Source organism: Anser cygnoides, chromosome 11, assembly GCF_040182565.1.
Source record: "Anser cygnoides isolate HZ-2024a breed goose chromosome 11, Taihu_goose_T2T_genome, whole genome shotgun sequence".
Lineage (NCBI taxonomy): Eukaryota > Metazoa > Chordata > Aves > Anseriformes > Anatidae > Anser > Anser cygnoides.
In genome coordinates, this window is record NC_089883.1 from 13063449 (window position 1) to 13088631 (window position 25183).

At 61.0% G+C, this 25183-nt stretch overlaps 2 protein-coding genes and 1 long non-coding RNA gene across 8 annotated transcripts; 1 reads left to right on the forward strand and 2 right to left on the reverse strand.

Moving 5' to 3' along the window:
• Nucleotides 1-3486: 3486 nt before the first annotated feature.
• On the forward strand, nt 3487-7374 carry CYP11A1 (cytochrome P450 family 11 subfamily A member 1). The gene is made up of 9 exons (XM_048081523.2): nt 3487-4125; nt 4309-4464; nt 4627-4826; nt 5138-5341; nt 5480-5640; nt 5712-5878; nt 6086-6164; nt 6341-6532; nt 7078-7374. The coding sequence occupies exons 1-9, from the start codon at nt 3851-3853 to the stop codon at nt 7198-7200; spliced, it is 1557 nt and encodes a 518-aa protein (XP_047937480.2). The 5' UTR covers nt 3487-3850; the 3' UTR covers nt 7201-7374.
• Nucleotides 6447-14145, reverse strand: CCDC33 (coiled-coil domain containing 33). Of its 6 annotated transcripts, none has more exons than XM_067003810.1 (8): nt 10457-14145; nt 10308-10341; nt 8929-9050; nt 8489-8823; nt 8253-8316; nt 7904-8100; nt 7715-7831; nt 7315-7483 (listed from the first exon to the last, which is right to left on the reverse strand). In XM_067003810.1, the coding sequence occupies exons 1-8, from the start codon at nt 10623-10625 to the stop codon at nt 7421-7423; spliced, it is 1101 nt and encodes a 366-aa protein (XP_066859911.1). In that variant the 5' UTR covers nt 10626-14145; the 3' UTR covers nt 7315-7420. The 6 variants fall into 6 exon arrangements, with proteins under 6 accessions (XP_066859908.1, XP_066859911.1, XP_047937478.2 ...); XM_048081521.2 differs by having other exon boundaries at nt 8929-9124; nt 10457-10548; XM_067003809.1 differs by lacking the exons at nt 10308-10341; nt 10457-14145 and having other exon boundaries at nt 8489-8617; nt 8735-8823; nt 8929-9381.
• A 3867-nt stretch (nt 14146-18012) lies between these two features.
• On the reverse strand, nt 18013-23557 carry LOC125185082 (uncharacterized). Its single transcript, XR_007170030.2, has 3 exons — nt 21395-23557; nt 19197-19295; nt 18013-18404 (listed from the first exon to the last, which is right to left on the reverse strand). It is a non-coding gene; the product is annotated as an uncharacterized lncRNA (long non-coding RNA).
• Between the last annotated feature and the right edge of the window lie 1626 nt (nt 23558-25183).

Sequence of the window (25183 nt, forward strand, 5' to 3'; positions counted from 1 at the left end):
ACCCTCCAGATTTCCTGTTGATATTTCGTGCGCTGCTTTTTGCGGCCCTTCCTGTTCCTATGGGTCAGACCTTGTGTTTTCCAGCCGCTGCCCTTCCCTCCCCTCCGGCAGGGTGTTCGCTCCCCCTGTGAACGCTCCGCTCCTCTCCAGCTTTCGCATTTGCGCGGGGGAATCGCAGGCACGAGAAGGAAGCGGGCGCTGAGCTCTCCCCGCGGGGGCTGCAAGGATAAAAATACCGGGTGCTCGTGGGCGCTGAGCTGTGCCGCTGCCTTCAGCTGGTGGCTGGGGTGGGAGTGCCTTGCTTTGACTTGGAAATTTTGATTTTCCTGGTCAAAGAGCCGCAGCCCTCTTCTTTCGGGGCTTCCAAGGGTCACAGAATTATTTTAGAGCCGTGCCTGGCCATGTTCCCTCATGCTACTCTTGGTGCTCAGCCCCGAGCCCCTTCCTGCAGGTGGCAGTGGAAAACATTTGGGAATTATCTGGGTTTGCGGGAGCTCCTCTTGTGCCTCCCTCCCTGGCTGCTTTGAGTTGTAAATCAGGGGGAGATTCAGCTGCTGAGACCCAGCCGGGTTTGGCAGCTGAACGTGAAAGACTCCCCTGCCCTATTTCTTCCTGAGCGTGGGGTTTGGCAGCGAACTTGGCGGCAGCACCATATGTGGTGCCTTGACGTAGAGACGGAGAAAGGAGCCCGAGAGGCGACGTTTTCAGCCGAAGCTAAAACGAGAAGTGTGAAGGCAGAAGGAAGGCGGGAGATGGCCGAGAACGGGGACGCGGGGCTGTGATAACGCAGCTCGGGTTCTCTGGGTTCCACCATCCTGTCCCTTCCCCATGTTAATGGGACAAAAGAGAGCCACGTTTGTTATTTTTACTTAGAATATAGCGTTGAGTGTTTTTATTCTTAGCCGTTTCCCCCCCCAACCGCCGGCTGTTTCCGATGGGTACAATGAGCTGAAAACCACGGGGCTGCTGAGAAAACACACGTGCGTGGTCACAGCGGCCTTCGGGGCTGCTGGAGGGAAAAGGCAGGCATGGAAAGGAGAAAAACCAAGACCTCAGCACCTCGCCCCGACAATGGCCCCATTGTTCCAGCAGCTATTTTTGGGGAGGCTTCTTTGAATGCGGGTGGGTGTGCGCAGGAAGGCCAGGTACGGCGCGGGCTCTGCGGCTCCCCGCCGGCTTCCTCTCGGGCTGGAAAAGGAGGGCATGAATTCAATGAGTGGGTGCTGTGAGCCTGGAACAAAAGGGTTGTAGGGTTTTGTCTTGCCTGGGCTGTATGGGGCTGCCGGAGGGAGCCGGCGCCTGCTGCGGCGTCGGCATCCGGAGGCTGCGGGGATTATTTGTGCTGCCGACCTTGCGTGCAGCCTTGGAGGCTGCTCTGCACGGAGGGCTTGCTGGAGAGGACAATAGACCCAGGAAATCCTGCAGACGCAAGGATTTGGGAGAAACCCTCCCATTTCTGCCCCTGACCGCTCACCTTGTGCGGGCGTGCGGCTGGGAGCGCACGGTGACCCGCGGGGTCTGCACCCGGAGCGTCCCCTTCGCAGCCGAAAGCTTTCTCTTTCTAAACAAAGTGGGCTGAAAATCACCTCCTCCAGCCCCAAATTGAAGCGCTGGGGTTTTCTGGGCAGGAGTTTTGCTGGTAAAACTTTCCCAACCGCTAAGCAAAACTGAAATGAATGGATTTGTTACAGTCTCTGCTCGGGGGAAGACCGCACAGAGAAATTACTGCAGGAAGCAAAAAACCCCCGGAAAACACATGAGAAATGCGGTCCCCATCCCCACATGTGGATGTGGGCTGTGAGTTTGGTGTAGGGAAGCAATTTAGCTGGCCATACACCTTTCCTGTGATAAATCATGGCATTCCCAGCACTGGGCACTCTGGACTTACGGGCAGCGATGGGGATTTTCCAGGCAGGCCAGGCTTCCTGGGCTGTGTGGGGGCAAGGGAGAGTTTTGCCCCCCTAAACCCAAAACCCAGGGGGGTTTTCAGCACCTCCTGCTGCTCAAGGTGTGATTTCGGGCAGTGGGCGCAAAGGGCTGGCTGTCACCTAGCTTGGGAGGGGACGGGGCGAGGAAAGCCCCACGGGAGGAAAAGTGACAGTGTGACACCCACGCTGGGCTGAACGCAGCCCCCGGGGGTGGCACAAGGACAAAACCCCACCGGAGGCACCCTCCTTGCCGTGGGGGGAGGCACCAAAGAGCGGAGCCCCGTGACGCTCAGCAGCCCCATGAGCAAACGTGGTCACAGCCACGTCCCCGCTTTTTCCGAGCACCTCTCCGAACACATTTCCTGCCCCCCATTTGGTTGGGGACCCCCAACCGCAGCAGTTCCTGCACCCGGAAACCCCAACCATTTATATATATATATGTATATATATATATATATATTTTTTTTTTCCAGGAGTTTCATCCCCAGCAGCACTTGGGGATGAACTCCCTGAAAAAGGTGCCCCCAAATTTTGGAGACGTGCCGGAGAGGGGCAGGACCCCACTGGGGAACGTGACCCCTTGGGGATATGGGGACCACCTTGGAGCTCCTGCCGGGGGTCCTGCAGCACAACAGAGCCAAATTGGCCAAATTCTCCCAAATGGCCTTTTTTTGGAGGACGAGGAGCGGGGACACGCGGCTTGGTGGCAGTGGATGGGGCAGGCGCGCCCCCAGGTGCCCGTCGCGGGGCTCGCAGCCGGCTCAGCCTCGGATGCTCCCTGGGAGTCAGCTTTGCTCCCTGAATAATACAAAAAGGGTTGCTCCTCGAAGAAAAAAAAGTATTAAAATTAAACTAAAGGCTTGCTACTAAAAATAAAGGGGTTTTGCTCCCACGGTGCCCGGGGAACCCCCACTCTGGGGTTCCCCGGGGGGCTGTGGCACTGTTAAATCCAGCTCGGAGGGGCTGGGGCTCATGCCGTGGGCAGCTTTGGTTGAAACCTCGGGAACTTTCTCACTTCAGGAGCTTCTGTAATTGCACACGGCTTTAGGGCTTGGCCGTGCCCTTAGTGTGAATCCTGGATTCCCAAGGGGGCCGTGGAGCGGTGCTGCTGCCCATGCGAGCAGCTGAAGGCTGCCGGAGGCTTTCCCTCGTGCTGCCCACAAGCTGCCTGCCTGCTCCCAGCCCTGGTCACCTCCAGCACCTCAAGGACCCCCATCAGGGTCCCCCCTTTGAGCTTCCCCCAGGGACACCTTAAGGTGACGCCCCTGATTGTGCCCTGCAAGCCCCAGCAGCACCTACAGCAATTTTATCCTTTATTTTGCAGGGAAAACCAAACCAAACCAAACCAACCAACGCTTTGATGCTGGGGGAGCTCGCTTTAATTTTGGAATAGCTTGCAGTAGGGTTGCACAGGCCACCAGCCAGCATTCCCCGCGTCGCTCTCGGGAGCTTTGCAGCACCTCCAGTGAAGGGAATGAGGACACGGACTCCAAGATAGTTGAGAAATGGAGACCCTTTATTGTTGCAATACCAGATATTATATAGCTTTTCTGAGCCCCTACACGCGCTGCACGCGGCTGGCAAACATAGTTACAGACTTCTGATTGGCGCATTCCTTTTGATCATGCCTAGCCCTCTATAAGCCCATCCGAGCCTAGCAACTTCTTCTTAACCCTTGGTGCACCGCCGTATCAATCAGCTCCAGTTTATCACCGAACGCGTCACCCATACTCCAGTGGCTCTTGGGGCAGGACCGTGCTCCCCAGGTGCTGCCCCCAAAGCAAGCCCCCACCATCCCAGCCCTTTTGGGGCATCTCGCCAGCACCCGGCCCCGTGACGCAGCAGGAGGCGTCTCCTCACCTTGAGCCTCGGCTGGGTGGGATAAGAGCGAGGTCACCCTCGCCGCCCGCTCGCCCGCTCCCATGCTCGCCCGGGCTGCGCCCAAACCGGGCGGCTTGCGGCCCCGCAGCCATGCTGGGGGCTGCCGCCGGGCTGGGGGGGTTCCTGTCCCCGGGGGGGTCCCCGGCCCATCGCACGGCCCCCCAGCCCCGGCCCTGGCGGCTCGTCCCTTCGAGCAGGTGCCGGGTGAGCGGCGGGGCGGCTGGCTCAACCTCTACCGCTTCTGGCAGGAGGGCGGCTTGCACAACGTGCACAACATCATGGCCCGCAAGTTCCAGCGCTTCGGGCCCATCTACAGGTGAGGATCCCGCCCCGATCCCACTGCTTTGGGCCGGGACAGGGGGGTGCTAATGGGGCGCGTTCACCCCGACGCCACGGGGATGGGCAGGAGCGGGGCGTTCACCCGGGGAAGAGCTTTGGGTGGTTTTAGGGCGAAACCCCATTGTCTCCTTACCCCCCCCCCCCCCCCCCGTGGTGGCAGGGAGAAGCTGGGTGTCTACGAGAGCATCAACATCATCAGCCCCCGGGACGCGGCCACGCTCTTCAGGTCGGAGGGGATGATGCCCGAGCGCTTCAGCGTGCCCCCCTGGGTGGCTTACCGCGACTACCGCAACAAGCCCTACGGCGTGCTCCTCAAGTGAGTCCCCAAAAAACATGCCCCGGGGCCCCACCGCCCCCCGAGCAGTCCCTGGAGCTCGGGGCGGTGGGGAGCTGCCGCAGCAGGAGGGTGCTGGGGGTGTCGGATGGGGGCTCCCCCCCCGCCCTGTGCCGCTTGTGACCCCGCCGCCGTGTCCCGCAGGAAGGGGGAGGCTTGGCGCTCGGACCGCCTGACCCTGAACAAGGAGGTGCTGTCGCCGCAGGTGGTGGAGGGCTTCGTGCCCCTGCTGAGCGAGGTGGGCGAAGACTTCGTCCGGCGGGCACGGGCACAGGTCCAGAAGAGCGGCCGGGAGCGCTGGACGGCCGACTTCAGCCACGAGCTCTTCCGCTTCGCTCTGGAGTGTGAGCCCCCCCCCCCCAGATCTCTCCCGAATGCATGTGGGATGGGTGGTGCAACGTGTCCTGCCCAGCTGCATCCTCAGAGCACTTCTTCCCCAAAGACTTACATTTTTAGGGCTGTCCTCTCTCCCACTCGACAGCAAACCACCCGGCAGCTGCTGGCAAAGCAGCGGTTTATCAGCACCCACACTGCCAGGAGGCCGGGCCGGGCCCCATAGCCACGGAGAGGCTGCATCTGGCCACGGTGGAGGGTGGAGGGGCTGCGTTTGGGTCTCCCCCCGTGCTGGGTGGGCTCACGGGTGCCGTGCTTGCAGCTGTGTGCCATGTGCTGTACGGGGAGCGGCTGGGGCTGCTGCAGGACTTTGTGGACCCCGAGGCGCAGCGCTTCATCGATGCCGTGACGCTGATGTTCCACACCACCTCGCCCATGCTCTACCTGCCGCCCGCCCTGCTCCGCGGCCTCAACACCAGGACGTGGCGGGACCACGTCCACGCCTGGGACGCCATCTTCACCCAGGGTGAGCTCTCCTCCTCCCTGGCGGCTCCCAAAGCCACCAGCACGGGGCAGTGATGTCCTCAGGTGCCACCTCTGATGCCCTGGTGGTGGCACCGGGACCACCCCGCACCACCCAGCACCGTGCCCCTATTTGCCCCAGCTGACAAATGCATCCAAAACGTCTACCGGGACCTGCGGCTGCAGCGCAAGAGCAGCAGGGAGTACATGGGCATCCTCTCCAGCCTCCTCCTGCAGGACAAGCTGCCCCTGGATGACATCAAGGCCAGCGTCACCGAGATGATGGCGGGCGGCGTGGACACGGTCAGGGGCAGGGCGCGGGGTGGCGGGGACGGGGCGGCGGTGGCGCTGAGCCCCGCTGTGCCCCGCTGCAGACCTCGGTGACGCTGCAGTGGGCCATGTTCGAGCTGGCGCGGTCCCCGGGCACCCAGGAGCAGCTGCGGACGGAGGTGCTGGCCGCCAAGCACAAGGTGGCGGGGGACAGGGTGAAGATGCTGAAGACCACCCCGCTGCTCAAGGCGGCCATCAAGGAGACGCTCAGGTAGCCGGGGGGCAGCCGCTGCCTCTCCCAGCGCCGCGGGGCACGGGGATGCAGCCAGCCCCTTCTCCTCCCCAAATCTCGGGGGGGAGCCGATGTGATGCTGGCGGGACCGGCATCCCGTAGGGCAGCCCCCTGGGGTGCTATGCACAGAGGAGGAAGGAAGCTGTCCCCAAAAGCAGGTTTTCCCCCCCTTTTCCTGTCCCGCAGGCTGCACCCCGTGGCGGTGACGCTGCAGCGGTACACGGTGCAGGAGGTTGTCCTGCAGGACTACCGCATCCCCCCCAAGGTGAGCCCCGGGCCACAGGGTGGGAAGGGGGAACGGGACCAAAATGGGGCTTTCCTCCCCCCAATCTGCTTGTCCCCGAGCTCCGAGCACAGCTGGGAGCCCGCTGTGGGGTGCAGAAGGGGGACAGGGTTGGGTTTAGCGTGGGCAGCTCCCCATGGGGCTGATCCTTCCCCCAGACACTGGTGCAGGTCGGTCTCTACGCCATGGGCCGGGACCCCGAGGTCTTCCCCAAGCCGGAGCAGTTCAGCCCCGAGCGCTGGCTGCTGCCGGGCTCCAAGCACTTCAAGGGGCTGAGCTTCGGGTTCGGGCCGCGGCAGTGCCTGGGGCGCCGCATCGCCGAGCTGGAGATGCAGCTCTTCCTCATGCACGTGAGCCTCGGGGCTTGGGGTGGTTTCGGAGGGTGTAGAATCATAAAATCTATGTTGGGAAAAAACTTTCCATCTAGGCTGGAAAAATCTTTCCATCTAGGTTAGAAAAGACCTTCAAGATGCCCCAAAAATCACCAAGTCCAACCATTAACATGGCCTAATAAGTCCCATCACTAAACCTTGTCCCTTAGTGCCTCAACCCCATCCCTTAGTGCCTCAACCCCATCCCTTAGTGCCCCAACCCTGCCCCTTAGTGCCCCAACCCTGCCCCTTAGTGCCAAACCACGTCCCTCAGTGCCCCAACCCCATCCCTTAGTGCCAAACCCCATCCCTTAGTGCCCCAACCCTGCCCCTTAGTGCCAAACCCCGTCCCCTAGTGCCAAACCCCATCCCTTAGTGCCTCAACCCCATCCCTTAGTGCCAAACCCCGTCCCTTAGTGCCCCAACCCTGCCCCTTAGTTTTTCCCTGTGAGGGGCCGGGGAGGATGCTCTGGGCATTCCCATCCCCGCCGCCTCCCTCCTTCTCTTCCTTCCTCCCACCCCAGATCCTGGAGAACTTCAAGATCGAGACCAAGCGGGCAGTGGAAGTTGGGACCAAGTTCGACCTCATCCTCCTCCCCGACAAACCCATCTACCTGACGCTCCGGCCCCTGCAGTGCCCGGCGTGAGCGGGACACCTGGTGGTCCCCCTCCGGTCCCAGCCTGGGGACACCTCCAGCACCTCCAGCCCTGGCTCCAGCCCCACGGGACAAGGGGGGAAAGCTGCCCCCCTCCCCATATTGCTTCGCCTCTGTTTTGCTCTGTAATTTCTAAAAGCAGCAGGTCTTTGCCATGAGCATGAATTTTGCATCTCAGAGTGTCTCCGGCGTCCTGCCCCCTTAAGACCCCCTAGGGCAGGGGGTCCAGGGTCCGGGGTCTCCTTGGGGAGAAGGTGGAGCCTGGGGGTTGTTTCTGGTGGGAGATGCGAACACGTCTCGGGGGTCTGCCACCCCGTGGGGTGCTTTAGGGAGAGGTGTGCAGCCGTGACGGGGAGGGCAGTGATACGGGGGTGCCAGTGACCCTTGGGGGCCACACTCCCACCTCCCTCCTGCCCCCAGTCCTGCAGGGAAACTGAGACATCCCCCCTGGCGTGGGGCTGGGCGGTGAGCCCCACGGGTGCCCCCGTGTCCCCAAGGTGCTCACCGAGGTGGGGACGTGGGGAGAGTGGGGGGCTGAGCCCCCAAAGCCGTGCTCCCGCTCCAGCAGCCGCATGCCCAGCTCCTGCTTCTCCCGTCCCCACCTCCTCGCCGCCTCCTCCAGCTGCGATGGACCGAAATTAGGCTGCTCCCCCCTTATCCCCTCCAAATCAGGGGGTGCTGGGGTGCTGCCCACCTGCCTCTCCATCACACGCCCGCGGGCTTGTGCCTCCTCCAGCCTGGCCAGCAGCGACAGCTTCTCCGTGCCACCGAAGATGTTCCGTGTGCCATGGGAGGCACGTGGGGCCATGGGGGGCGATGGGGGGCGGGGGGGCCTCGCCAGCTCCTCCCGCAGCCTGCGGTTCTCGGCCAGCAGCAGGGCGTGCAGGTCCCCTGCATGGGGACAGGGGTTGAGGGGGACCCCCTGGGACGTGCCCTCCATCCCCCGTGCGAGAGGATGGGCGCCAGAGGGCTCTGGCCCCGTGGTTCCTATGGGGTGGAAGCAGCAGCAGGGGGTGGCCACCCCCAACCCCGCTCACACCTACCTGTTGGTTTCTCAGTGCTCATGGAGAGCCTGTCCTGCAGCACCCGCTCCATCACCTCGATGACCTGCGGGAGCAGCAGGGATGTCCCCATGTCCCCAGGGCAGGGGACAGCTCGTGGAGGGGTGGTGGTGGCCCTCACATCCCCTCTGTTGCCATCAGTTTGGCACCAGGTGGCTCTGAAGAGCCAAGAGGGGCTGGGCCCGCCTGTCCTTGCCCCCCAGCCCACCCCGACTCACCTTCTCCTGCTGCCTCACCATCTCCTCCAGGCCCTTAGTCCTGGCCACCTGCTCCTGGCACCTCCTGAGAGCGGCTTGCTGCTGCCGGTGCGCTCGCTGGAGCAGCACCAGCTCCTTCTCCCGGTCATTCTTCTGGGGGGGAAGGAAGGGAAAAAAACCCCGAGGGCCTCCGCGCCATGCTCGGGGTGGTGGGGACCAACGCCCCCACCCCATCGCCATCCCGCCCGCGCCCACGAGTGCCGGTACCCGGATCAGCTCGTTCTGCAGCCGCTGCACGCGGTCCTTCAGCCGCCGCATCTCCATCGTGCCCGACACCAGCTCGCCCTTCAGGGTGGCTGCCAGAGCCCCACGCCACATCCTCAGCTTGCGGGACGCGGCTGGGGGACAGCGGGGTCCCCCGCAGAGGGGTGTCCCCTTTTCCGCCCTCCCTGACCACGCACCCAGGCGGTCCAGGACCTCCTCCCTGGTCATCACGTCCACGTCCACGTCGGCGAGCAGAGCGCCGCCCGGCTCCTCGCGCCCGGCCAGCCTGCGCCGCAGGTGCCCGTTCTCCACCTCCAGGCTGGTGACGTGCCGGCGCAGGGACAGGAGGTCGCCCGCCATCCGCTTCAGCGCCAGGCGGTACCTGCTCACCTCCTGCCAGCCCGCAGCAGAGCCGGTGGCACCCCAGCACCGGCGGCACCCCACCACCGGCACGGGCTTCCCCTGGCACCCAGCCCCACGGAGCTGAGCTGAGGAGGTTTGTCCTGAGGGCCAGAGCCACCTCGGAGGGGCACAGAAACATCCAGTCTTTCCCCTCTTGTAACCAACCCTCCATCTATCCATCCTTCTCTTCATCCATCCATCTATCCATCCATCCATCCATCCCTCTCTTCTCCCTCCCTCCCTCCCTCCTCCCACCCTTTCCTTCCCCATCTCTCCACCTCTCCCTTCTCCACACTTCCCTTCCCCAACTCCCCCCCCCAGCCCCCCGCAGGCCCTCCTGCAGCCCCCACCTCGTCTCCCCTCCTCCTCCTGCCACCCCCAGGGGGGAAGCGACTCCCCGACACCCCTGGGGTGTGGCAGTGCCAGAGCTGGGCTTAACCTCCGGGGGGGACACGGCCCCATCCGTGGGGGACACGCTGCCACCGGGGTTTATTTTAATGGACGGAGGTGCCTCGGTTTCCCCACGGAGCGGGCACTGGATCCAGAGCAGGGTTTTCCCCTTCCCCCTCCCTGGCCTCTTCCCGCGAGGACAAGGACGAGGACGAGGACGATGCAGCCGCGACGGTGGGGGCAAGGGCACCCGCACAGCCCTGTTGGGGGGGGGGAACCCTCCCAAGGTCGGGGCTGCCTCTGGATGGACAGACAGCCGGGCACGGCTTCGGCTGAGCACCCCGAGCATTTCAGTCGTCCCAGCCTCAGCCTCAGTCCTGCCCGGTGTTTGCACATCCTTGAAACAGGGGGAGGAATATTTGATACGGGTGGATGCAAAGGTTTTTGGTGTGTTTTTTTTTTGGGGGGGGGGGGGGGGGGGGCATATGGCCATGTGATGCTGGTGGGTGCCGAAAGGGAAATAATTCCTGGAGGGTTTGTATCTCTGGAGGCAGAGAGGGCAGCTGAGCCTCCTGAATCCCTGCCAGAGCCCAGCCTTGGGGCCGGCCTTCGGGGGGGGTCCAGCAGCACCGCGTGGCCTTGGGGGGGGACGGATGCTGCCGGGGGGAGGAGGAGGAGGGAGAGGAGCGGCTCCACGCTTTGCTTGCAGCTGATCTGGGGGGAACACCCCCCCCCCCCCAGGTTCGTGTCCCCTCGGGACCACCGCTGCCCGCAGCGCACTCACCCGCTGCTGGAGGTCCCTGGGGACGTCCTGCGACCTGCGGGGCAGAGAGCAGAGGGACCCCCTTGGGTGGCGTGGGGAGAAAGGGAGCAAGGAGGAGAGCACCCCAGGGGACACCTGTGGAAACGGGGGTGTCCCCGAGCCCCCCGTACCTCTGCGGCATCCCGGGCAGGACGCTGTCAGCCGGCGGCAGGGCCATGGCGTCCCGGTGGGGCTGTGAGGGGACACCAGAGCCAGGGGTCGGCGGCTGCACCGCGGAGCCACGCACGTGCGGCAACAAAGGCAGGGGTGGCGGCGACCCTGGCCCCGTGCTGTCCTCATCCTGGGGACCTGGGGGTGCCCCCGAGGGGCTCGAAGCAGCCGGAGCAGAGCCCTGCAGCATCCTCTGCTGTCACCACAACACAAGCCTGCTCTTAGCAACCCGGGCTGGGCTCCCTCCCACTGCTGGGCAGCAGAAATCAAGGTTTTGTCCTCAAAACCTCTGGCTCTGCTGCTGCCCGAGCGGGGCAGAGCTGCCCCGTCCCCCTGACAGCCCCCCCAAAGCCACCGAAGTCCTTGTCCCCGGCCCGCCCCTGCCTTATCTCCCGCTCCCAGGCAGTCTGGTGGCAGGTCCCGCAGCAGCTCCTCGCTGGTGGCACCTCATTTCCATGCCTTGGATCTCGGCTCGTGGCTTTCAAACACTCCATTAACTTCTGAGCCCCCGCGGCCGCTCAGATCCGTGGGCTGAGCGACGCCGGCTCGGAGCTGGATGCGGAGCAGAAGTGCCCAAATCCGCTGGGAAATGCCCTGCTCCCACCCCGCTTCCATTCCCAGGGAGGGTGTGAAGCCGTGCTCCCCACCTCAGCCCTCTTTTGGGGTCCCCACACGTCCCCAGCTGTGGGGACATCCAGCGAGGGGCTCGAGCACCCCACCCGCTGTGCCCCCCGCGCCCACGTCCCCCCCGGTCGCTGTTAGGGAACAAAGAGCCCGGTGTTGGTCGATGGAGACCCCCAGCGCTCATCCCGGGATATGAATTTTTCATCACGGAACCGGTAGGAAGCACGCAATTATCCTCTCCATCAATAATGCACGGGGACAGGGACCAGACACCCAGCCCCAGCCTCCTGCCTCGGAGCACCTCCCCACCCTGCCAACACCCATTTGCCCCTATTTTTGCCCCAAAAGCCTCTGCTTGTCCCAGCACCACCCCAGCGATGGGGACGGGGGTGCAGGAGGGAAGGGGCTGCCCAAAATGCTCCCCAAAATGAAGCTGGGACCTCCGGGGAGGGCAGAGTTAAGGGTATTTGCACTCCCCTTCCCCTATACCCGCTTTCGAACGTCTCTACATACATCCCTCCTTCCTGCAGGGCTCCGGGATGAAAGGCTGCGCATCCACATCTGAAACCGCAGCAGCTTTGAAACTCCTGCTGATTTTTATTTTATTTTTTTTTATTTTTTTATTTTTTTCCCCGTCATTTACAATCCTCTGAAGCTTTCCCTGCTTGGCGAGCCGTTCCACACACGGCTCCGCAGCCTTTCATCCGCCCCGACGAGACGCCCCCCTCCTTCCCCTATTTGCTTAGGCCAAGTTTTGTGATTTTTTTCTTTTTTTTCTCTCCCTTTTTTTTTTATTTACTTAACAAATTGCTAGGAGACACTTTGATGTCTCTCATCTGCTGGCATCGATTCAGCCCATCGCATCCGTCGCTCCTTCTCCCCCGTGCCCGGGGGGGCTGCAGGCTGAGGATGCTCCGACTCGTCCCGTTGTGAGCACCGAGGTGTTTGAGGCCCCGGCAGCGGCCTCCCACCCCCCCGCCCCAATAAATACATCCCCGGACAAGTGCTAAGCCCAATTCCGCCATTGTCCCGACGATGGGATAAGCGCAGATTTGCTTATCAGAGCAAAATTGCTGCAGCGGCTTAGGAAGATCAGAGGGGGAAAAATCCCCCATTTCCCTTCTTTTTGGTGTCGGAAGCTCCTGAAGCCTCCAGGAGGGGGTCGCTGCCTGCCCCTGCGCTCGGAGCCCTGCCTCAGTTTCCCCACTGCGAGGGACAGGTCGCTCTGGGATGTGTGTGGGCGACTTTTTGTGGCTGCATCTGATTAAACCCGGGCTGACCTCCCTTCCCACGCACCGGGCTGGGGGGGGGGGAATCGGGCAGAGCATCGCTATTCAATTTGGGAGTTAATTGGATTGTATCGGAGGGCGTTTAATCTGAGCTGAGCCCCATTTAACAGAGACGTCGGCTCCACGCTCCCGCCTGCTCCGGCCAGATAAGGCTGGGGGGAGCAGCGAGCCCCCCCGGCTCCTGCCCGTGAGCGGCTGTGCTTTCATCCCCCCCCAAAATAAAGAAATCCCCGGCCAGGAGGAGCGCGGAGGCTCCCCCAGCAGCTGGGGGTGGAAGGAGGTGCACGCTTTGCAAGTGCCTCCAAAGCTTTTGTGCCCCCCGGGCTTCCCAAAGCCGGTGCCTGAGGGACAAACCCCAAACCCCAAACCCCAAACTCAAACCCCGACCCCAAAGCCGAGGCTCCCCATCCCTTTGGGCCGGGCGTTGCAGAGCCCTGCCCTCAGCCTCGCTGCAGCCATTTGTTTCACCGTTTGCTCGCCCATCGACTGCATTTGCCGACAGAACTCAGCAGGGAGCATCAATCCATCAACACCCCCAGCCCGGAGCCGTTCTGCTGGGTTTTTATTTATTTATTTTTATTATTTTCCCGGTTCTCTGCCGTTCACAGAGAGGCCGCTGGGTGGCACTCGGGGTGCGGCTGCACAAGGAGGAGCTGGGGGGGCCAGGGCAGCATCCTCAAATCCTCACCCCTTGCAGCATCCTCACCCCTCGCAGCATCCTTTCGCCTTGCAGCATCCTCACCCCTTGCAGCATCCTCACCCTTTGCATCTTCTTCACCCCTCGCGGCATCCTTTCACCTTGCAGCATCCTCACCCCTTGCAGCACCCTTCTCCCCTGCAGCACCCTTTCCTCTTGCAGCACCCTCACCCCCCGCAGCACCCTGACCCCTCTCAGCACCCGCCCCTTTGTGGGCACCAGCCCCCAGGAGGGGCCGCAGAAAGGTCTGCAGAAATCGCGGAGCTACGGGGGGCAGGAGGGCAGAAAGCAAGCCTGGCCAACTAAGCAAATGTTGGTAGAGGTTGGAGAAAACTCCCCCTAATCGTTAAGTGCTGCCCGTAAATTATTCATCGACTGGGAAGAGAGGCACAAATCTATTCAGCGAGAGGGCAGGAGGCTAGGAAAACACTGCCCTGCTTTGTAAACCCTGAGCCGTGCGCGGGGCTCTGCTGCCTGCACGGGACCGTGGTCCTCTCCGGGACGCGCCTCACTTTGCTTTCCTCTCCCCTGCTTTTAATTAAGGCATTAACGCAAAAACCCACAGCGAGAGCCCCAAAAGCAGGCTGTGCTGCTCGGGTTTGATCACCGGCAGCCGAGGCAGGGAAGTGACAGTGCTGTGATCAGCGGGGACCACGCCGTCGGGGCTGTCATGTCCCTGCCACCCACGGCACACATGCACCATTAGTAGGGTGTCAGCCCCCATCGGCGGCGCTGTCAGGAGATGGGTGCAAGCCCCGCGGCACTTTGGAGCGTCCAATTTCCCCCCCTGCACTCCTCACCCCGTTTATGTTGGGTTTGCTCGAGCCTCCGCACGCTGCCTGGGCTTTATTGCAGCTCCCCATTAGGCTGGGCGCGAAGCAGCCGTCGCAGGCACGGGAAGGGAAGCAATAAAGCTCAGTGGGTCGGAGGAAAAAAATAAATAGCTTTGCTTTCTTTTTATCTTATATTTCTTCTTTATTGCTAATTTTTCGTCCCGCTGCTCAACCTCAATTGCAGCATCCCCATCCCCTACAACACCCCCATCCCCTGCAGCACCCCCATCCCTTGCAGCACCCTCGCCCCTTGCAGAAAGCGAGGGCGAGTGGATGGTGTCGACCCCAGGCCAGGAGTTTTGGCTGCCACCAGCTACCACAGCATTAACAAGTGGGGTACCCACACCCTGCTTTGCCCCAAGCATCACCCCCTGGCCCCAGCCCCTTTGCTGTGCGCCCAGCCATCGTGTGCCCCACGCCTTCCTCACCCCGCTATTTAATAAGCAGAGTCGAGGTTTAACGACCTGTTATTTTTAAAGCCAGCTGGCTGGAGTACAGGAAGATATTAGCACCGTGAGGGCTGGTTTTGCATTCGCCCCACAGCTCCATTTATCAATACAAAGGGCTTGGAGGAGGAGAGCAGCTGCTTTTTTTTTTTTTTTTTCCCTCCGCAGCCGAAAAGTACGAGACGGAGGTGCCTGGGGTCTAAAACCTAATGCAGCGGTAATAGGGGAGAATTTGCTAAATGGATTCGGGATGGAGCGATTAGATCGGATCTGGGGCGTGCATGCAGCTGCCACGGGGCTCATCCTGCGAGAGGAGGGAGCTGGGCTGAGCCCCCCCTTTGCATGCCCCCTGTCCCCTCTCCAAGGGCCGGGGAGGTGCTGTGCTCCCGGGGCTTTGCAAGGAGAGCTTTGGGCTGAGCAGAGGAGGATGCCTGCTGCATGCTGTGCACTGACCCCCTATAGAAAACCCTGGGAGGGGTGGAAATCACCGGGTCCTGCTGGCACAGAGGGATGGTAAAAGTCACTCTGCGGCCAGCTCTGCTCCCATCTCTGGTGGAGCCTGGGGCAGCAGAGCATCTCCGAGCCAGACGCTGCCAGCAGCCCTAATGTGATTTCCCTGCCCTCATTTCCCGCGCCCTGCTCCCGCCAGCCTGGCTTTTATGGACTGGCCTCTAATCTGGTTAGGGGGGAAGTCGCAGCTAATGGAAGAAGCGATGGAGCCCACGCTGCCCTCACCAGGGCGGGTTTGGAGATGGGGTCACCGCTGTGTCCCCCAGCAAGGAGCAGGTTGGGGTGGCTGGGAGCTGGCATCTGGTGGCATCTTGGTGACCGTGACCCCCCCAAATTGCTCTTCCCACCTTGATGTTGTCTCTGAGATGAGCAATCAGGCTCCGAATGGATGCACGGCGCGAGCAGCGGCGCAGCGTCCCTCTCCCCATCCTTCTCCACGCCTGCCCCCGGCCCCACAAAAGCTCCATCCAGCATCAAAAGCACGGAGCACCAAAGACGCCCCAAAAGAGACGGGATCATGCAAAATGCAACAGTTTATGCTCTGCCTGCAATTACCGGGGCCGGCGTCCAGCTGCTGCCCAGCCCTCGCCCGCCGGAGCCGGAGCGGGAGCGCACGTGCTCCTAATTCAATTAGCACTGCCCTGAACGCTCCCTGGGGGCTGGCGGGCGGAAAGCAACCAATTCCCCTTAACGAAGACATTTGCTGCCTCCGCGTGCCTTTCCCCATCCCGCTCATTAGGGCGCAAGAAGGGGAGAGAGTGGGCGCAGGCGACTGACGGCTGTCGCTCAAAGCCCTGCCGGCGATCACGCCTGCAGAAGTCAAGGGGAGCTGTTGGCGGCTCAGAAATGCAACTCCCCCCCAAATTATAAATAAATATATAGATTTTTTTAGGGTCTGGTGGCTGGGCTGGCACAGGAACAATTTACACCACGGCGCCGTGACAATTTACACCAGGCACCGATCTGCTCCTGTTTTTAAATGGCAGCAATTACATAAATTAAGGCTGGTTAAGCAGCGGCGCATCCAGCCTGTTGATTTTGCTTCGCCTGGAAAAAAAACAGCGCTAGCTTTTCCTTTTTCCTTCCTTTTTTTTTCTTCCCCCTGACATTTGTAGTGTTGTGTAGGACTAGTCCATGCCCCAAGGGTCCCGAGTGCAGAATTAACGCCCCGAGCAAGGTGAGGCTGTGCCGAACGGCAGCACAAGCCATCGCTGATTCATGCACAGCTAATAAGCAGGGGTGGTTAATAAATAGAGGTGATTAATAAATAGGGGTGATTAATAAATAGTGGTTAATAATAAGTAGGGTTCATTGACAAACATGGGTGATTAATTAATCCGCTAGGGATGAGGAGATCTCCGACGCGCGTCCTCCGATCCTTGGCGGACGCTGTGCATTGCTGGGGACCCGCTGCACACACGAGGGCTGAATCCTGCTCATGTTTGTCACCGCTCTGTGTTGGCTCCTGTGTGGTCAAGCTCGTCTGTGCTGGGCACGGCAACAAATTCAGGATGGAAAAAGAAAAAAGGCAGGGAAAACAAGAGCCAGGCATTGCGCCACAAGCCGTACGGAGCCGGCTTCATTTTCCACTGCGAGAGTTTTCTACCAACAGACATTAATTTGCGAAAACGCGAGCGTTTTGCTGAAGCCTTTGATTTCTTTGTCTCTGATCAAAGTCTTTTGTTCTCATTTGCGCTCCAAAGAGGGAGCGGGGAGAAGGCAGCAGCGCCGGGCGCGCATCTCACCGCCTCATCCCTCTGGTGGGTGCGAGCATCCAAAACCCAGCTCAGGGCAGCCCCGGGAGCATCCCCGGGCCGTGCGCCGGGATGTGCAGATGGCCCAGGGTTTATTTAGCTCCTGCTTAGTATAAAAAGCCCAGGCAATCTGGATTTCAGCTCTCCGAGCCCACGGCTCTCCTGCTTTTTGTTTCCTCTCCCGGCTCTTACATGTATTAAGGAAGGTTTGGGGGGGGGGGGGGGGGGGGAAGAGAAGGGAGAGGATGGGGAAGAGGAGGGAAAAAAAAAATTACAGCTCCCAGATCAAAACAATAATCAGCTAAATGAATTCCGCAGCATTTTCCCGCATGACTGCGAGTGATAATTTAGTGCAGCAGCCAGCTGGAAGCAAAAGGATTAATTCTGCACTTAGTGACACCCATGTGAATAATTCATCAGACGCAGACCCCTTTCTGCTGACCCCCCCGGGCAATAGCTCCAAAGCCCCCCCCCGGCCCACAGCATCGCTCCCCGGGGAGGGGGCAATGAAATCACCAGAGCTGTCCCAAATTAACTTTATGGATATTATTATTTTTTTTTGCGAAGGGGAGGGTTTGGGGCTGGCTGCTGCAATTCGATTGATCGGTCGGGGCCGAGGGCAAGTGGGGTTTCCCCCCCTCCCCAGCCAAAGATGAAAAGCTGCCGAATTCCCTCCCCGCTGTGACATCCCCGGGGACCACAAATGGTGAAGGATGAGGCCAGCGGGAAATCCGTCACCGCCTCGAACCAGCCCGTCCCTTCTCCACCCGCTGCGGGGAACACTTGTGATGAACACAGGGAGCTTTGGGAGGGCTGGAAACAGCATCAGTCCATCACCGCCCGCTCCTTCATCCTCACAGAGCCGTGCCAAGGGGTTCCCCAAACCCTCTCCACGGGGCTGGGTCCATGCGTGGCACCGGGATGCTCCGGGACAGCCGCAGGCGCAGTGCCAGGGCGTCAGAGCCGATGCGCTGATGTGGGCAGACGGCTTGTCACAGCCACCGCCCCTGCCAGGGGCTGGCTGCACGGGTGGTGAGGATGAGGAGCAAGGAGCCTTCGTCCTCCCTGGCAAGGCCTTCAAAGGATTGGCACGAGCAGAGGTGGCTGAGGAGGGTGGACAAATCTTTGCGGCGCAGCTAACACATGGCTGGTGGCCGGCCGGGCAGGGAAGGGTTAACCAAATGGGGACGCTCCCCCCTTGGCTTCTCCCGACCCCCCCTAAATACAGAGGTGTCAGGCTGCTGAAGGTGAACTCATTGTCTGCAGACGCTGATGGGAAGGGACAGGCGCGGTGACACGCTGGGCGGCCAGGAGCGCCGAGCGCCATTAGCTTGCGCGGGGAAACCATTAACCTCCGGGGCTCTCGAGCCCGGATCCGGCCTGGGATGAAGATCCCATCGCACATGGGTGTGGGGAGGAGGAGGAAGAGGAGGGAGAAGCCTGATGGCTGGGTTTAATCGCCCCGCGCTAGCAGAGCCAGCGCTTGGCACCTGCTCGCCCCGCTGCCGGCACCTTCGAGCCCCCCAAACCCCATCTCTGCCCCCAAATCCCGCACGGGAATGAGCCAGGCGGGGCAACAACACAACAATTATTGTAATGAATGAAACGCACGAGTGGGTTTTATGGGAATCTGCAGCCTCGCGGGCATCTTGGCACTGGGCCGGCCTCCCCTAAGTGATATTTTATTTATGGGCTCCCCGGACGTGTTGATGCCGCACGTTTCACTCCAGACGCAGACGAAACACAACGCACGGGCTGCAGAGAGAGAGGCAGAAAAGCCCGTGTGCCCCGTGGACGTTCCCAAACGCCCAGGACGAGCTCCATCCATCGCTCCCCGGTTGCCCTGGCAACTGCTTTTTGGGAGATGTGCGTGGCCGGCTCGCCCCGTGGTACCCAGCCCGGCGCGTGCGGCGGGGAGCAGAGAGTCCCCGCCTTGGCCCATCAAGTGCCAACTGATAATTAAAGCTCACCGTCCCCCCGAGCCTTCGCGGGGAAGATCAATATAACAAAGCCGCCTGCTTCGGCAGTTAAATATTTCATCGCCCCCCAGCTCTGGGGAAGAAGGGGGGAAGGAGGGAATTCATTTCTGCCGGGCAGGGCAAGGCAGAGGCTGGGTTTTGGGAAGCGTTGAGGGACTTTGCTGGGTCTCAGCTCTGCCAGGAAAGTCCGTGGGAGGTGCTGGAGCTCTCGAGGAGCCCCCAGGACCATGGCAAGGAAGAATCTGGCCCCGGGAACACCGCCCTGCCCCATGGCCCCGAGGCTCCGGCACATCTCCAGCCCTCGGCTGGAAGCAAGGAGGCAGCCTACTGCTCTGCCCCCACCGCTCGCTCCACAAGTTGACAAGCACGAGAGGAGTCTTTTATCAAAAAAAAGGAGCTGATGGAAGGCAAAACCGCCCTCTCTTTATGCTGCCATCAAGGCCTTCCCTTCCCCCAGCTTAATGCGAGGCACGAGCCTTAACTCCTGCTTGGCCAACCCGGGGATGCTGCGGGGCGCGCGCGAAGCCCCGTCCCCAAATCCAAGCCGTAGCCACAGGCAGTGGCTTACCCTCATCGATGGAAGAGCTGGTCCGGGAGCCACAGCATTGGTCCCAACATCTGGGAACATCTGGGGGGAGCCCAGGGTCTCCCTGTTGTCCCCACATCCCTGCTGGTGAAGAAGGATGGCGGGATTTGGGATGCTCAGCCCTGATGCCATCCCGTGGGATGCCACTGAGGACCTACGGGCATGAGGATGTGCAGGTGGCCTCCAGCTCACCCCGTACTGGTCTTACTGGGAGGGAAGGGGAGGTGAAGCAGGCTGGTGGGTGGGAAGGAAAAGGAGCTGTGCATCAGGGCGCCCACCCCAAATCCCACCTGGCAGGCTCCTTTGGGAGGAATGAGCACCGACCCCTGGCAATGCTCGAGGGGGGGCACGAGACGCGGGCAGCCCAATCCCGCCGAGCCCCCCACGCCCTGGTTTGCTTTGTAAGCAGCCCCTTTTATCCAAAAGGCTATTCCAGACTCCAGAGGCTAATTATCCAGCAGTATTGATGAAGGGACAGGGAGGAGGCTGCAGGGAAAGGAGAGGGGAGATTGAATGTTAACGACCGCCGTCATTAAAGCCAGCACATAACGAGTCTGAGCAATAATTACAGCAGCATTGGGGGCTGCAGCCCTGGGTCATTTTCATTTGTGCTGCTTATGGCCTACGTGCCACGAGGGCACGTCTTCCCCATCAAGGCTGCTCTGGGGCAATTCCTCATGGTTTTAGCACTGGCACAGCTTTTAGGGGGCCTCGGTGCTGCCCTGGGAGCTCCAAGACCCGAGTCCTGCTGCCTGGTGACACCTGGTGCCCTCAAACCCTCTCCACACAGCAGCAGCAGGCTGTGGCACGGTGTCAGAGAAGGTGACACAAAAGCCCTGCTGATGGGACACGATGATGAGAAGGTGTCTGGCGGTGGCTCCTCTGGGCAGGTGTCCTCGAGGGAAGGGAGGCCACGTGGCTCTCAGGAGAGGTCAGATTTGGAAGCATGGGAACGCCCCAAGATCCTCAGTCATCTCCATCACAACCCTCGCACCTCTTCTCTCCCCCATCTAGAAGCAGCTTAGCTTGAAGATCCCAAGGGATATGATGAAGCAGGGCATGGTCCCACCACCCCCAAAGCCACCAGAGCGCAGGGAAGCCCCAAGCAGCCCCAAGCCTGCGCCCCTGGGAGCTGGAGCCCCTGGATTTGGTGTTAAGGAGATGGCAGAGGTTCTTCAGGGAGTGTAAGCAGGATGGGGGGATGTTCCGTGCTCACAAGACCTCCGTCCCCTCGTGTTGCTGGAGACATGGGTTTGGTGGCCCCTCACCTGCCCCATGGCTGCAAGGGACATGTTCTATGTCCCCTGTGCTTCTGGTGCTCTCCCCTTCCCTTCTGGGGTGGGTGAAGCCCACCCATGGGACGTGGAGCTGAGCTGGGCACCTCGGGCAGGTGGGATTAGCACTGGGCTGGAGGAAAAGTGGCTGTCGAGTAACGAGCTCTGTGGGGGATTGCTCGGCCCGCAACGTGCTTGGGGTCCCAATGAAGCCAGACACGGGCTGGCGATGGGAGGAGGAAGAGGAGGAGGAGGAGGGAGAGAACCGCCCGCTCCGGGCCCCCTTCATTATAGACTTGCCTAAGGATGAGAGCATTGAAGAGCTGTGAAGTGGAGGGGGAGAAAAAGAAAAAAAAAACCAGCACGGCAGTGTGCAGCACGCGGGGATGTGCTTCGGAACGGAAAGAATGGGCTGGGGGCAGCGGGCAGGCTGCAGAGCGGGAGCTTTGGTGGCTGCTCCCCGCCCCAGCGCCAGGCTGGGCGCATTCAGCGGCGACCTTGAGGCTCTTCTCCCCCCGCCAGGCACAGAACGAAGCAGCACGAGGGCTTTTCACCCCACAGCCTGCCTTGATGGGAAGGAGAAGCCTTCCCAAGCTTTGTGCTGCTAATTGCACGCGCACCTGCCTCCAGCAAACCAAGGTCATCCGGCATTACTGCGGGCCGGCAGCGATTTATTCACGTGCGCACGTGGGCGAGACGGACTCAGAGCATCCCTGCAAGTGGGGAGCACCCCACGGATGAGCCAAACCCATCAGGATGCTGCCCACCGAGGGCTGGTGCCAGAGGGATCGCTCCCATCCGGCTCCTGAATACTGGGGGGTGATGCTGGGGGGTCCGGGCGGGCTCGGGGTGGTCCCCACCTCCCAGCAGCTCCCCACCTGCTCCTTCCCGTCCGGAAAAACCCACCTCTGAGCGGCGGCACGCTACTCTCCTTGGAAAGCAGGCACCCTGCAAAACAATAACCGATTCCCTTCTGCCTTGCGTCCCTCACTATGGTTACTAAAAGGCCCCTCATGTGTCCTGCATCCCGAATGCCCCCTCCCCTCCATCACTCCCCCGTTTCCATGGCGATGCGGTGATGGAGCAGCACCAGCACGCGCGGGGAGATGCAGCCACCGCGCGCCACCCTCGCGCTGCCGTTTAGGATATTGATGTTTAAAGCTCCCGAGATTATCTGGGGGTAATTGGTTTATGGAAATGGAGACAACTCCTGCCGCGGAGTTCCTCGGGGCGGGTGGAGGGGGGAGATGGGGCGCCAGAGGGGCTGCGCTGCTCATGGTCTCTACCTTGGAAGACACCCGGCAAGCAACAGTTTGCTTGGGGAGCTCTGAGAGCTCTCTCCAGACTTTCGCAGCCCTGGCTGCTGCTTTCCCCATGTGGACAAGCCCGGGTCCCAGCACTGCGTCCCCACTGGGTGCTTGTAGGGGCATTGCCATGGGGAGGTGCCACAGAAAACCACAGTTCTGCCTGCAGCTGCCTCCTGCCCCTCGCCCTTTTCTGCTCCTGCAAGGGCGCCTCCTGCCCCAGCACGAGTGGGGCCGCCTCTTCCCCACCCGACCAAAGCCCGGCCGGCTAATTGAGTCCCCTGGCACATGCATAATGCAGCGCTGCTTGCCCGGGCATCTTGTTTTATTTATTAAAACACTCTTTTATTTATTATGATATCATCCCGAAGCCCACGCGGCACTGCCCGATGGCTGCTTTGACATCATTTCAGACTTTGGGCGTTCTGCACGCTGCTTCCTAGTGCCCCGTGCGTTGTTTTGTGCCTCAGCAAGAGGCCCTGCACCGAGCATCCCTCGGAGGGGCCGCGCTTCACTATGGAGTTTTCCCTTGGAAAACACAGCGTCCCCCCATAGGGTGCCCCCTTCCTTGCATTACCCCACTGCACAGGGGGAGAAGTGATCCCGGCGGGTGATGAAGGCAATTGCTCCCCACATCTCAGCCCTCCTGCCAGCTCCCCAGCCCCTTTTTTTCCACTTTTGGGGGGCTGGATCTGTGCATATGGTCTGCTAAACTGCAGGCACGTCCCCGTTGCCATTCCTGGTCCCCAGGACATCTGCCCACCGCAGCACCCCACCCTGTCCCCAGGCCCCCCACCTCCCCAGATTGCATGTCACCATTTCTAGGGACGCGGCAGGAATTGGGATTCCAGCCCAATCCACGGCGAAGGGGAGAAGCCAGGCGCTCGCCCCCCCTTCCCCATCTCATTAATTCGCACCAGCTGATGTGATAAGGCGCAGAGGGGCCGCAAGCTGCTCCTCGTGGTGGGGGGACCGTCCCTGCGCCCATCACACCCTGTGCATGTGAGAGACGGCGCCGGCCCCCCCGTGTCGCCCCCCACCACCATCCATTGCTTGTAAGGCACTCGAACGTTCACCTCCGCCCCGCGGGCTGCTCACAGCCTCTGCGTGCAAATCCCCGCCGACGTGCGGCTGTGCCTCCCGAGTCCTTAATGAGGGGCTGCCTCCTCCTAAGCCTTCCCCGTGCCCCCCCCCCGCTGCGACCACCCCGCTGCAGGGGCTCGGGGCTGGTGACGGTGGCACGGGATGGATGGGGTCTGTCCAGAGCAAATGGGGGAGCAACCTCCTGGGGACCCCGGGGGGCTGCAGAGCTCATTGCTGGGGTAGAGATAACCTTTTTTCCCTACAAATTTGCTCTTTTTGCTCATCAGATCTGCTGGGACACGGGGCTGTGCTCATCACTGCCCCAGACCTCCGCAGCCTGACTCCTTCCCAAGGCATTTCCTAAAAGCACCACTTGAAAGGAAGGAATGGGGGGTGTAGAAGTGCATAAATGTCATTGTAAAGGAAAAGAGTGATTTTTTTTTCCCATCCCAAGGATGGCTAAATGGCAGGAGAGAGCGGGGGAGCATGGTGGCAGGGTGAGGCAGCAGTGAGGATGAAGGCTGGCGGCAAGTTTCCAGCCCAGTATCTCCCACTGCGAGCATCGAAGCCTCTCCTGGGAACAGGGCACTATTGCTGGATAACCCCAAATACCCCCCAGACCCAAGCCAGAGCGATGGAAAACGACCTCCTGGCTTTGCCTTTAACTGCCCAGAGCGCTCCCAGTACCCTGGATGCGGGAGAGCATCAGACCCCTAACAAGCGCTACATCTAAACGCTCGTGGGGCCAAAATCAGAGAGAAAATCAAGGGGGAAAACTGGGACCTGACCTCCTTCTTGTGCCCTAATCTTCTTCTTGTGCCCTAATTCACATCAGCCATGACGTGGATTAGGCTAGGCTTGGCGTCCCACAGCACACAGCTCCAGGTCGGTGTTTTTTGGGCCGTGTTCCCAGGTTTTCCCGTTCCCTTTTCCCTCCCAGACAGCAGCAGCAGGTTTCGTGGTGCACATCCCTGCCGCCGCCGCTTGTGTTTACATTTCCCTGAACAAAACGAGTAGATTTTACCGCTAGCAACGGCCGCGGGGTGATAATTAGCAATGGGTTTTAATAGTAAATTCACAAATGGCAAAGCTAAGGAAAACCCAGCACGAGAACAAAACATTTCAAAAATAGCAGGCGTGAACCATGCCAGGCTTCGCAAACAGCTTGCAGGCAAAACCCCAAAACCCTCGGCAGAGCTGTGATTATCCACCCCAAAAACCCACGGCCACCGCTCCCAGGCGGGAGGAACTCAGCATCCCAGGGTGTCTTGCTTCTTTTTCAGCTCTCCTGACGGGGGGCAAAACTTGTCCCAGCCATCCAAGCACGCTCGTGCTGTGGTTTGCAACCTGTGGCTCCTGGAACCGGAGAATAAAAGTCCCCGCGTCCCCAAGGGGCTTGGAAAGAGGATTAAGGGGCTGATGCGTTACACAGGAGGCTGCAGACTGGAGGAGAAGGAGTGTGTGCCTGCGATGTGACGTTCCTGCGGGGTCCCAGCCTTGTTCCCCTGTTAAATGGCGGCCGGGTCTGGCCGGGAGCACCGCCGGCGATTTACGAGTGGCTGTTGGGGAGGCGGCAGCTTTATCCGCCTCCGGAGACTCCATAAAATGATAGTGGGCTCCGCCGGTGAAGATGGACTGGGGCTGGTGTGAGTTTTCCTCCCCGATGGCTCCCTAGGCTCCGTTCAAGCCTCTGCGTGCCAGCAAGCCGAGAGGTAAAGCGCCGTTTGCTTTACCCCAGCGGCACGGGTAATTTAACGGGGTTTGGGCTCTGCAACTGGGGTCTGGGCTGCAGGGCCATGGCACCACAAAACCACCGCTTCGCAACCTTTGTCCCCCACCCCCTTGGCCCGGAGGGACGCGGAGGAGCACATTTGGGCTCGGTGACCATGGTGCCACCCGTCCCTGGGAGAGCCTCTGCCCTTCCTCGCTTCCTGCAGCCCCCCGCGCTGCAGCTAATCACGTTTGGGGCTGGGAAATCTCATTTGAGGCTCTATTAATGCAGCGCTGGCATGGCACAGGCCCCGGCCTGTCTCCGCTGAGCAAAGCGAGGAAAGCAATCCAGCCAGGGAAAGGCAGCTCCCGGAACGAGCTCGGGGGAGCCGGACAAATGCAATTACCCCCGGGAGGAAGATGAAAGAGGCATCTTCTTCCTCCCCCCCACAGGAGGGCATCCCCAGCCCCACAGAAGTGCCGGCAGAGGAAGGAAAGCCGAGCCAAAGGAAGCCAGCGCTGTTTTATTCATAGCTTGGTGCCGCTTTCCAGGCGAGGTGTCGCCTGCAGGGGACCCTGAGGGTGCTCATTAGAGATC

Excerpts from the sequence above, each read along its gene's own strand:
- CCDC33 (XM_067003806.1), bottom strand. The coding sequence starts at position 9,349 with ATGGATGGATGGATAGATGGATGGATGAAGAGAAGGATGGATAGATGG. Across the intron at positions 8,824-8,928 it reads GGAGGTCCTGGACCGCCTGG|CCACCCTGAAGGGCGAGCTG; the intron begins GTGCGTGGTCAG and ends GGGCTCTGGCAG. Across the intron at positions 7,484-7,714 it reads CTCCCCACGTCCCCACCTCG|AAACAACCCCCAGGCTCCAC; the intron begins GTGAGCACCTTG and ends ATCTCCCACCAG.
- CYP11A1 (XM_048081523.2), top strand. The coding sequence starts at position 3,851 with ATGCTCGCCCGGGCTGCGCCCAAACCGGGCGGCTTGCGGCCCCGCAGC. Across the intron at positions 4,827-5,137 it reads CTTCCGCTTCGCTCTGGAGT|CTGTGTGCCATGTGCTGTAC; the intron begins GTGAGCCCCCCC and ends CCGTGCTTGCAG. Across the intron at positions 5,879-6,085 it reads GCCATCAAGGAGACGCTCAG|GCTGCACCCCGTGGCGGTGA; the intron begins GTAGCCGGGGGG and ends CCTGTCCCGCAG.